The 13,220-nt window shown below is 36.4% G+C and overlaps 1 protein-coding gene across 1 annotated transcript in view; it reads left to right on the forward strand.

Moving 5' to 3' along the window:
- Window positions 1–13,220, forward strand: part of LOC150089462 (uncharacterized) — a 110,292-nt gene that overhangs the window by 76,864 nt on the left and 20,208 nt on the right. The window contains exon 3 of the mRNA XM_090389990.1: window positions 11,265–11,379. Coding sequence (XP_090246116.1) covers window positions 11,265–11,379 — 115 coding nt within the window. The remainder of the gene's footprint in view (window positions 1–11,264; window positions 11,380–13,220) is intronic.

Consider the following 13,220-nt stretch of genomic DNA (forward strand, 5'->3'; position numbering starts at 1 on the left):
GTGACCACATCATAGTATCCAATCAAATTTGTCAGACAAGACTTCCCCTTAACAAAATCCATGCTGTGTCTGAACTATAACTGCAGTCTTGTCTAGATGATCCTGCAGTGCTTCTTTAACCAGTGACTCCATTATTTCCCCTGGAATAGAAGTTAAACTAACAGGTCTGTAATTACTCCTGTCACCCTTTGATCCCCCTTTGTGAATTGGGGACACATTTGCATATCTCCAGTCCATGGGGACCTCCTCTGTGTCCAAGAAATCTTTCATAATTATGGTTAAGGGTTTGCTTACTTCCTTTGCTGCCTCCTTTAATATAACTAGATAGATCCCATCCACCCCAAATGCCTTTTTTATGTTCAATTTCAACAATTTCTCCTCCACTTTGCTGTCAATTAATACAAAATCATTTAGATCCCTGCTAGAGTTTGTTAAGCTTCTGCCCTCCACTTCCTTACAGACTTCTTCATGTGTGAATGTAGATGCAAAATACTCATTCAGTCATAATTGACACTAAAAGAACAACACTTCTAAAATTGATTAAAATGTTGATAATTTCTTTAATCAATTTATAGGGAAATAAAATTTTCTTGTACAGACTCTTCTGGTATTAAAAACATGAACATTTGTCTTACAACTGTTTCGTCCATGGTCTGTTCCACTACATACATTACTTCTGAAACTAAGCTCTACTATCCTATCATTGTAGGGAAAATTTTTGAATGACTCTGATATATTAACAAAGTATTTTCGGACCAGTGTTTGTGTAATTTTTTTTATTTTTTTTGGTCAATAAAACACTCTAACCAATTTATTGCACTAATTTCAGGGATACCCTGTATATACATAAACATATATAAACAAGTGTAAAAAGCATGATTTTCAGTGTTGGTTTATAGTTTTGTGTGTTTTGGGGTGTGTTCTTGTGATATTTTTTGATTTCTTTTGCTTAGCTAATGCTGTAATTTGTAGTAAAGGAATAATTTTAAGTACCTTATTTCTTATAAATAAGATGCGTAAAATTGTTATGCATGGGATTCTTATCATTTCTTATAACGATCCCATACTTCCAAATGAAAGATGTTTACAGGGTATGCAATTTACAGTATAATGCATAAATAAGGAATAATCAATAATTCGGCCACAAAATAATAAGCCACATAATCTAATGGGCAATGGCTGAGTGGTCTTATGCGAGGATACAAAAAATATATATTGTTTGAGTTATTCAATGAAATTATCCTGGGAAATCATCATGTAAATGAAAAACCAACATCCTGGAAATCGTTTCCTGTATAAACGAGTGTAATATGGTATGGTTGAGTCATATTCTGAATTGCTCTATGTGTCCCCCCCGAAATGTACTAATTTGGGCTATAAACAATACAAAGGAATTTTACATAACTGCAACATAATTACAGAGAACACTAACTGTAGTCAGTAGCAGCAGCTTATAAAAATATACAGACTGTTTATCAGTTAATGCACAGTTTGTATTATGCCTTTAGCAGATTTGCAATTCTAAATGTGGTTCCATCCTTGAAAAGAATGTTACATGCTGCTGTTTACAAAAATGTATAACCAAATATATCGCAACTGACAAATATGGTAACTGGAATGTATAATTTCAATATGCTGAGATGGGGCAGTCTCAAGATTTCCTAAAGGGGAGGGCAAAAGCAGTATTTAAAACTGGGAACCATTAAGCTTCCCTCATCATCATATAGCAGTTAAAAAAATACAATTTTTTGATCATAAGGAGGCTATAGCCCCTTTAGCCCATACCACTCCTCATGCTAAGTAAAATGTATACAGAAGGACAAGCATTAGCATTAGTTGAGGCATATGATGCAAGAAAGGAAGCTTATATAGTATCAGCCAAAAAAACAACGTTCCCATTTCACCCATCTGGCCACTCCAAATGTTTGTCTAGTTCAGCCTTAAATTTATTTAAGCTATCAACTATCATGACAGAAAGATGGAAGTTTGTTCTAGCAATCAACTAGCCACTGGCTAAAGGCAAATGTCCACACATCTGTTCTACAACTGTCGTTCCTCAATTTGAATCTATGCCCCCTCAGGTTCTTAATCTGAGCAAGAGGAAGTATCCCATCAGCGTTGAGCCTGCTCAAACCATTCAAGGCCTTATACACCTCAATTAAATCACCACACAGGTGCCTAGTCTCCAGATGCTGCAATTTGCAGAACTTAAGTCTTTCTTGGTAACAGAAACCCTTTGTTCCCCTCACCAATCTCATTGCCCTTCTCTGTATTCATTCCAGCAGCTCTACATACTTCCTAAAATGAGGCCTCTAGACCTTTATTTATGCAGTACTCAAGGTGTGGTCTGACCATTGCCTTATACAAGGGGCCAATTACTTCCTTATCCCTGCCAGCAAAATTTCTGTATATCACTGACAAGACACCATTAACTACTCTTGCCGCCTGTGTGCACTGCTCAGAGAACTTCATATCTGACTGCACAATTACCACCACGTCTTTTTCATTCTCCACTTCCCCGAGTGTAGTACCACACAGTTGGTACATTTCTCTTGGGTTACTGCTACCCATATGGAGTATTATGCATTTGTCAATGTTAAACATTAGTTGCCACTTCTCAGTCCATCTGCCTAACTTTTCTAGATTCCATTGCAGTAGCATACTATCTTTACTACCATTAACAACCCTGCCAACCTTTGTATCATCTGCAAACTTGGACATTAAGCCTGATATACCTTCATTGATAAATGCACAAAACAACAATGGGGGACTCCACTAATAACATTAGTCCACGTAGAGCAGTGTCCATTTCTTACCACTCTGCTGTCTCCCACTCAACCATCCCTTTATCCATTTCAGCAACTTGCCTTTAATGCCATACTGCTCCAATTTGTACAGCAGTCTTCCATGTGCAATAGTATCAAAAGCTTTCTTGAAATAAGAACAGGCAGTTCCCGCTTTACAAGTTTTTTGTTTTTAACAAGTATCAACAAAATCAAATATATGAACATTAATTGCAAAAAATGAATGTTAAACATTCATAAATACTGCATTTCAAACCACACACGTAGCTATACAATACAGAGCACCTCTCTTTATGATATTAATCCGTTCCAGAGACACTATTATATTGTGAAAATATCGTAATATGAACCCAATAACATTGTGTTTTAATTATTCATGCCAAGACCTTGGAAGTTGAAATTGTCGTTATATGACTAAGCTGTTTATCTCTCTATAATGAAAATTGCATTAGTCACCAATTCAAATCATTAAAACGCACTACACTTTCATCGTTATCGTGAGTTCCGCTATAACAATCAATTTTGAACGGCTTGGTGATATTTTTCTAAAGCACATTTCTGGAGATCACAATCATAAAACAATAAAAACAATTCGCAATTTCTGGTTTATTGGCCTTTTCTGTTAGTGCAATCAGTTACAAATGGATAGTAAACTTGATGTTATTGCATTTACATAAATACCGATATCATTAGTAGAGGCATATGATTCAAGAAAGCAATCTTATGAAGCATCAGCCAACCCCCCCCCATTTCACCCCTCCATTCGTTCCAAATGCCTGTCCAGCTCAGCCTTAAATTTATTTAGGCTATCAACTTCCACAACAAAAGATGGAACTCTGTTCCACCAATCAACTACCCGCTGGCTAAAGACAAATTTCCGCACATCTATTCTACAATTGTCTTTCCTCAATTTCAAACTGTGCCCCCTCAGGTTCTTAATCTGAGCAAGAGGAAGAGTCCCATCAGCATTCAGTTTGCTCAACCTATTCAAGGCCTTACACACTTCAATTAGATCACCTCGCAGGTGCCTACTCTCCAGGCACCGCAATTTGCAGAAATACAATTAAGCCTTTCTTGGTAAGAGCACCCCTTTGTTCCCCTTACCAATCTTGTTGCCCTTCTTTACATCCTTCCTAAAATGAGCCCTCCAGACCTGTACACAGTACTCTAGGTGTGGCCTGACCATTGTCTTGTACAACTGGATAATCACCTCCTTGTCCTTGCTAGCAAAATTCCTATATATCATTGACAAGACTCCGCGACCTGCCCTGGCAGCCTGTTGAACTACTCAGAAAACTTCATATTTGACTGCACAATTACCCCCAGGGCTTTTTCACTTTCCACTTCTCTGAGTGTAGTACCACACAGTTGGTACAATTCTCTTTGGTTATTGCTACCCATATGCAGTACTTTGCATTTGTCAATGTTAAACTTCAGTTGCTACGTCTCAGCCCATTTGCTCAACTTATCTAGATCCAGTTCGAATAGCGTACTGTCATTAACAACCCTGCCAACCTTTGTATCATCTGAAAACTTGGACATTAAACCTGATATACCTTCATCAATATCATTGATAAATATACAAAACAAAAATGGGCCCAACACTGAACCCTGGAGAACTCCACTAATAAAATTTGTCCACGAAGAGCAGTGTCCATTGATTACCACTCTCTGTCATCTCCCACTCAACCATCTCTTTATCCATTGTAGCAACTTACTCCTAATGCCATTCCTCTCCAATTTCTACAGCAGTCTTCCATGTGCAACAGTATCAAAAGCTTTCCTGAAATCCAAGTACTGTATATGATATCAAAATTATTTTTGGCATTTAGTTCCTTTGTGACCACATCATAGTATCCAATCAAATTGGTCAGTCAAGACCTCCCTTTATCAAACCCATGCTGTGTTTTAACTATTACTGCAGTCTTGTCTAGATGATCCTGCATGCTTCTTTAACCTGCGCATTACAGCCTTAGTAGCTAATGCGCCAATAAAATCAAAACAAACAAACAAACAAAGCTTCTTTAACCAGTGATTCCATTATTTTCCCCAGAACACAAGTTAAACTAACAGGTCTATATTTACTTGTGTCACCTTTTGAACCCCCTTTGTGAATTGGTGATACATTTGCACGCTTCCAGTCCATGGGGATTTTTCCTGAGTCCAAGGAAGCTCTCATAATTATGGCTAAGGGTTTGCTTACTTCCTTTGCTGCCTCCTTTAATATAACTGGATAGATCCCGTCCACCCCAGATGCCTTTTTTATGTTTAACTTCAACAATTTCTCCTCCACTTTGCTCTCAGTTATTACAAAATCAATTAGCTCCCTGTTAGAGTTTGATAAACTTCTGGTGTTCCACTCATTGAATAACTCCTCATCTACATCTACTGATCATCTACATTCATGTGTGAATGTAGATGCAAAATACTCATTCAGTTTATCAGCTACCTGAGCATGATCATCAATAGTCAACCCATCTATGTTAAGTGGTCTAATCTGATTCATCCCTTTTCTTCTAGAGCAGGGATGGCCAACAAGTCGATCACGGATTTAATTTCAGTCGATCACGAAGAATTTTAAATATACAGTCATCACTCGATTTGTGCACCTTGTGCAATGAAATTTTTGAGATGGTAGATTGCGGCACATTTTGAAGGAAAAAAGTAGATCGCATCACAAATTAAGTTAGCCACTTAATTCACTTGTTGTTATTGTTATTTTTTGGTTTTTAGGAGCATTAGCAACTAAGGCCATATTGCTCCGGGATATGCGGTGGTCATTCCCTGACCTTTCCGCATCCTCCGTATTTTGTGGTGACGGGCTCGAACCCCGGTCTAATCAAGAAGCGTGTGCTACGCACTGCTGCTCCTTCCCACCTGGCTACGGAAACGCCTACTTAATTCACTTAATTCAACCTGTTCTAGAGTTTACTTTGAACTCTTTGCTGTTTTTCTTTGCATCCTTCACCAAAGATTTCTCGTAATCTGCCTTAGCCTCTCTAACTTCCTTTGTGACTTGATTACAGACTAGTTTATATCTGCCATAGGCTTCTGTGTCACCTGATACTTTATATGCATCCCATACATTTTTCTTCGCTGCCACGAGCTTCATTAATTCATCTGACCTCCATTTCGGCCTAAACCTTGAACAATATTTCTTAGTTGAAATGGAAAACATAGTAGCCTTCAAAATTAAGTCCCTGAAGGCTTCCCATTTAAAATTCAACATTGGTAACATCATCAGTTGATCCTACTGTACAGAATTTAAAAACTGTCTGAGACCCCTGTAGTCACCTTTACGAAAGCAAAATCCCTTCCCTTTAGCCTTAATGGTAGTTACATCTTTAAGTAATTCCCACATCAGTACATTGTGATCACTGTCACCCAGTGGTTCCTTTATCTGCAAATTCTTAATGCGTGAATAATCACTGCTGATAATCAGATCAAGAGTATTACTCCCTCTGGTTGCCTCTCAAACATGTTGCTGTAGAAAACAGCCATCCAATAAAACCACAAAATTCTTGCTAGTGGGCAAGTAACCAATCCACAAGTTCCAGTCAATATCCGGAAAGTTAAAATCCCCCATTACAAGACACTCTGATTTACTGGCCCACTCTGTTTCTCTGCACAACTGCTCATTATACTCATCAGATTCATTAGGCCTTTGACACACACCTACTCTCATTTTTTTCTTTCCCAGTGCTTATGTCACACCAAACAGACTCAACATTGCATTGTCCACCAACATCAATTGGATGCACTTCCTTAGATTTTATGTGTTTCTTAACTAACAACATAACCCCTCCTCCCTTCCTGTCTATCCTTTACACTTTTTGTTACCACATTCATCACAATCTCAAAACAAATCATTTTGCACAGAGTAGTAATTACGTATCATTATATCATCCTGGTGGATAATATAATGGTACGTAATTAGTGCCGGAAATGAAGTATCTTTCTTACATTGACTAATGAAACTGTTTCTGATACCTACCATCACAGGTGCATCATCAGTGATCATTGACACTAGTTTCTGAAGAGGAATTTTGCTTTCAGACGTATAGTCTTTAAATGCTTGATAAATATCTTCTCCTCTAGCTTTGCCTTTCAACAAAAGAATGGTTAGAAGTTCCTCATTCACTGAATTTTCGTTGTTGTTGTTGTTATTTAGTTTTTAGGAGCATTGGCAACTAAGGCCATATTTCTCCGGGAATATGCGGCGGTCATTTCCTGACCTTTCCGCATCCTCCGTATTTGGTGGTCACTGGGTCGAACCCCAGTCTGATCAAGAAGCATGTGCTACGCACTGCTTCTCCTGCCCACCTGGCTACGGAGGCGCCCTGAATTTTCGTAAAAAAAACATTCGAACTAAGACTTCTATTTGTGCTGTATTTGTTATGTGTGTTCACTCATCACATTGTAATAAATAATAGGCACAGGTGTGAAAGGTCACCCAACAAGTGACTTTGAATTTTTTTAAATTCCCTTTATCCTCCTTTTTATAGTGTTAGCAAATAGTTGTAAATTTTTAATTGATGAAATAATGGTTGATTTATTGATGAAATCTTCAAAAAGGGAATCTGAGGCAGACAACATTGCTTCCTTAACTAATTCTCCATTCTCAAATGTGTTTTTTCTTTCGCAAATTTGAAGGATATTATTGTTGCATTTGAAGACTTATCAATATACTTAGTGAAAAGCGACTGTTGAATTGAAATTTCAGATGTTAATGTACGAACTTTGTTTTTCCTTATAGCAGAGTATGTGGATAGTCTGTGTCAAAGTTCTATGATTCATTTTAAAATGCCTCTCAATGTCATGCTTCTTGGATACCGCCACAGAATTATGACACAATAAACAAACACATTTTCCATTACACATGATAAAGCAGAATTGTTCTTCCCATTCACTGTTGAAATTATATGATTTCCCATTTGTCTTTTTCCACTCATTAAGTTACTCTTTGGGGGGTCCACCTAAAAATAAACATATAATATAAAATTATACTGAGGAATTATATACTTTTGATTTTATTATAACATATAAATTGTTAAATTTTCACAAAAGTGCCCAATTAAAAACACAAAATAAATCTCTTCCACTACATACATATATACAGGGTTGTTAAAATTAAAGTATCCCTATGTAGAGGGCTCTGGAGTGAGTTCTAAAGCACGTACTTAAGATAAATTTGGACAACAGGTACAATAAAGAATGTGCTAGCCATTTATTGAAAAAAAAATTGGTTACAAAATTTGTCACTGTATGGCGCATAACTATCTTAGTTACGATTATACAAATAACATAAGTTATTTGCATAATCGTAAGTTATTGCCACAGCGCCACTACTCAGCTCTACTGTACTGCATAAAAGCAAAGCAGTCTCTTCAAAAATCATACAGTAGATGTTTACCTGTACTATAGCAGCAAAGCCAACAACGTTGCAGGAAAAGGTGCTATTAATGAAGCTGTACTATCAGAACAGCAACAATGCAGCTGCAGCTATCAGAGAATTCCAGCGTCAGAAGTGCATAACGCGTGGACCTATGACTGTTTGTGCTGTCTGCAAAATGATTGCGAAATCTGAAGCAACAGGACATCTTGGTGTTCAACCAGGTAGAGATCGAAAATGAGTGGACTCCTCTTGTGTTGAAGATGTGGCTATGGCTGTCGTGGATTTATCAAATCAATCTCCACATGGTAGCGCAAGTGTGACAGTTGTTTCTCGTGAAGTGAAGATGCCGTATTCCACTATAAGGCTAGTAATGCGCCAGGTGTTGTGGTACTATCCTTACAAGATGCACATGCTACAGCAGCTAAAGCATGGTGATGCAGATATTCATTTCACATACGCACTTCAGTTTCTGGCACAAATGACAGTGGATATCACTTGGCCATGGAACATCCTTGGGAGTGATGAAGCCCACTTCTGCTTAAATGGACAAGTGAATAGGCACAATTGTCACATTTGGGCAACAGAAAACCCTTGAGTTATCCAAGAGGTCCCATTGCATTCTCCAAAAGTGAGTGTGGTGTGGATTTACAGCCACATTCATGATTGGGCCATATTTTTTTAAACAGGTAATACCAACTGGACCCCGCACCTGTTCCATCACTGGACAGCGATATTATGAAATGTTGGCAAATTTCGCAATACCAGAGCTGCAACAACATGGGTGTCTTCAGGATGCCATATCCATGCAAGATGGTGCACCACCCCACATCCACTGTTGTGTCCAAAGATCGCTAAGGCAACACTTTACAGATGAATGGGTTATCAGTCATTGTTTCCAGACATCTTGGCCACCCCAATCATTGGACCTCACCCCATGCAACTTCTGGTTGTGGAGTTTTTTGAAGAACCAAGTGTATCGGGAAGGGTATCAAACTCTGGTAGATCTGAAGGACAGCATTAGATGTCATGTGCTGGCTATTCCATTTGACATGTTACGTTCTGCTGTAGAAAATGCTGTTCTTCGAATGGAAACTGTTGTTGACCAAAATGGAGGACACATTGAACAATTGTAGCACTGTTCAAGTGATTTGTATTGCCATAGTGCCATATAGTGACAAATTTTGTAACTAATTTTTTTTTTCCAATAAATGGCGAGCGCATTCTTTATTGTACTTGTTGTCCAAATTTCTCTTCAGTACGAGTCTTAGAACTCACTCCAGAGCCCTCTACATAGGGATACTTTAATTTTAACAACCCTGTACTTGTATCCAAACAGGGTGACTAAGAAACTATAAGCACTCTCACCAATGGTCTTGTTTCAACAAAAATCTTAGTGGAACTGCCCAAAAAGGATACTTTCCTTTTCAGGCTGTTTTGAAAATTCTTAGAAAAATGCGCCTTGAAACGCTGTCGTTATTCTGTAAAACATCTACATCTGGAGACTAAAGGTCATCTTGCTTCACCCTTTTCATGAAGACAAAGCAAAGACTCACCTGTAATCTTTTCTCATTAATGGCAGATTTCTTCCAGTCCATATACTATTAAGTTTGGGTCACTTTCCTGTGACCATACCATACTAATGGTAACTCTTAAATTCGATACCCTACACTACTTTCTCCAATGATGCATATGAAGATATAAACTGCCAAACCTAGATATTTATGTCATGAAATCACTGGATTTACAGGGTTATCTTCGAACTTCCTAACTTTGGGACCGGGAAGGTTAGGTTAGAAAACCCAAGGAAATCAGAATAAAGAAAACCAAAAAAGACTAAAACAATTGGAAAAGCCCCAACGAAAACATTTTACAACCTCTTTGCCTATTACACTTGGAAGGCTGTTGCTGAAACACATAAATATAATGTTCCATCCTAGTGTATCCCAGGTTAGCAGTGACCCGACAATCCAACAGAGTCCAGAGATCTACAGGGCAATCAGTCTAATTTTTCCCGCAGGCACATGAAAACCCTTCTGCGGGCATACAGTTTGTGATCCCTGATACAGACTAAGTGAAATTTTATTAAAATCATAGTACTAATTATGGTTTAGCAAAAACCTGTGCTAAGAGAAAACAAAATTTGCTACAAAATACATTAATTTCAAATTGCAGAGCAAATCACCACAAGATGCTCAGCATTGTCCCACCAAAGCTGTCTCAGAACCCTCATGTTAAATAAAAAGCATTGTTTTCTGAGGAGAAGTATACTGCTTCTGTATTTTAAATGCATGCCAATTCAAACATCTAAAGTGTTGGTGTAATACCAAGATAACTGATGGAGAAAAGAACTGTTTCACAATACAAGACTGAGGAAATTTGTAACAAACTTAGTTTGCTTTTTTGGCTTTGTGTGCAGCCAAGGCTTTTGCCAACTGATATACAGTAATGTTCCTTAGCTCATTTATTTTCTGTCAAACATCACTGATTGTCAAAATATTCCACTTAGCAATTAGCTTTTATGTCAGCTTCTTCAAGTGCCAGTACTGAAGAGATGAGTTAATACTGACAAAAATCATATAGTTATCACAGAAATTTTGGCCATATTTCAAAATTGAATAGGTTAGTCAACTTTGAAATAAGGATGAAAATTTCTGTTAAACTTATGTTAAGTAATCCAAACATATTTTATGCAAAGTTATATTTAAACTTGAGAAATAAGTTATGTGAACTTTTTTTGTAATTTTAATCAGTGTATTACATCCCAAAGTTACATTTAAAAAAAAAAAAAAACAGAACAGTAGAAAATAGAGAAAAAAAAATACTACATCTGTGTTGATCCTTGAACAAGTTCTATTAGAAACTATCATTTGATATTTTCCAAACTATATACAGTATCTTTAATGGGTATAATTTAGAAGTGACAGTTTTTTTTTTTTTTTGTTTTGCTTTGTTTTTTATTCATTACTTAGTTTTCATTCAGTATAGCCCATCTTTCCATAACTGAAGTCATCAAATTTTTGAAAAAAAGAGTTGGTCATATTCTTATCATATTATTTTATTTTCAGTTTTTAAGAATTTTGTCCAAATACAGAGCATTTCAAAATTCTGCTGGAATACTTCTTGGGCTTTGTGTACCTTCCCTGTGCCAGGAACAAGATGTCAGCAATATTGTGAAAAAAGGTAATCTTTAAAAGCAGCTACACAAGCTCTAGTTGTCCTTTTCTCTTAAAAAAAATAAAACCAAAAAGCAAACAAATCATAACTAATTAAACCTAAATATCAGGAGGATGAGGGGAAACATTCTGCACTGAACTACTCCACGTGTGATATGCAGAAATTTGGTTGTGATATCAGTATCTTCTTTGCATATTATGTACTTATCAGAGTATAAATAAACAAACTACATTGTCACATACAATTATTATATTAAAATAGGAAAACCAGGAAAATAAAAAGCTGAGTTGAGGTCAGTAAAACCCAGGGAAACAACAACATGACAGCCCTTAGAGATTATCAACACCTGCACGAGATGCATACTGGGCTGCATTCTTGCCATGCAGAAAAACTGAAAACTATTGTTGTTACTGTTAGTTTTTAGGTGCATCAGCAGCTTAGGCCATATGGACAAACTGGAAGTACCAGTAACCACAGTTATATAAGTGTGATTAAAAAAAAAAGTTGAATGATCATAAAAAATGCATAGCAGTAGCTAAAAGATTCTGAGTGGGACTTACAATAACATATTTTGAGCATACTTGCACACCATAATTTAAATAGTTATGTGCCAGTATAGCAGAAATCTGCTTTTAAGTGAACACTTGTTTATCTGTTGTGTGTACTAAAAATTATTAAATTTGAACAATCTGTGAACATTAAATTTTGTTGAAAAACTTGAAAATTCAGGCCTGAAACACATGAAATGTTCATTCAGTTAATGCAGATGTTACTGTAATGAAAGAAAACAAATTTTTAAGTGATTTCAAAGTGATTCTACATGCAAATTTCTCCCTTGAAAATGAAGAAATTGGTCAACTGTCAATAATCTGAAATGATCAAAATATCAATGAAATCTGCACCATCAATTAACTGTATTGACAACTGGCCATGTGAGAAAATGCCAAGAGGTGATGTTTCTTAAATTTGTTTCAATTCAGACCATTTTGACTGCAGATTTGGGCACAAGGTGAGTGAGGCCCAAATCAGTTCCGCAAATCTTTTGCCACTACTAATACTAACATTAGTAGTGGCAAATGATGCAAATAATATTAACGATGGTACAAAAACATCTTTTCAGTTTTAAAGTGCATTTCAAAAATGTATTAAAAAAATTTGGCTACCATTGCTCTGAATAGACAAGACTTACTTCACTAACACACACATTATTTGGGTATTTCTCATGCATGCACGTGCGCGTGCATGTGTAAAACAAGAAACTACTGTATAAATCTAAAAGTGCACAAATATAGAAAATGGTACACTTGGTGAATGCTGGCAGTGTGATTTTTTCCTCCTATCATATGAATAATATAATAAAACTTATAATTAAACTATCTTTGAAGTAGGTTAATTTTTGAAAAAAGAGTGGAAATAAGGGTAGAAATCAATCCCAAATTTTAATGGCTCACAACGTGGCTATTTTTGAATATTTTTTGTTTTTGTTTTTTTATTTATTCTGATCATCAACTATACAGTTAGCATCTTATAGTAAAATTTCATGTGTGTAATATAAGTAGTTTTTTACAAAATAATTTTCATTAGCTAAGTAGTTGCACTGGCTGTTCTTTCACAACTTAATGTTTAGAAACTTATAGCAGTTTGATATATTTCTTTTAATTTTCTTTCTTGGTTTCTTTCCTTATTTATATTGCCATCAAAAAATTAATAATGTTCCTGCAGTTAAAACAACTATTGTAAAGCTATATCAACAAAAATTGGTAGAGTACAACTAAGAATAAAAATCTACTTTCAGAACTTGTGGGGGGAGAGAGCGAAGCTTATTCCCACTGCCTGAAATTAACTAA

This window comes from Mastigoproctus giganteus, chromosome 2, assembly GCF_048544385.1.
Source record: "Mastigoproctus giganteus isolate SK-2022 chromosome 2, ASM4854438v1, whole genome shotgun sequence".
Lineage (NCBI taxonomy): Eukaryota > Metazoa > Arthropoda > Arachnida > Uropygi > Thelyphonidae > Mastigoproctus > Mastigoproctus giganteus.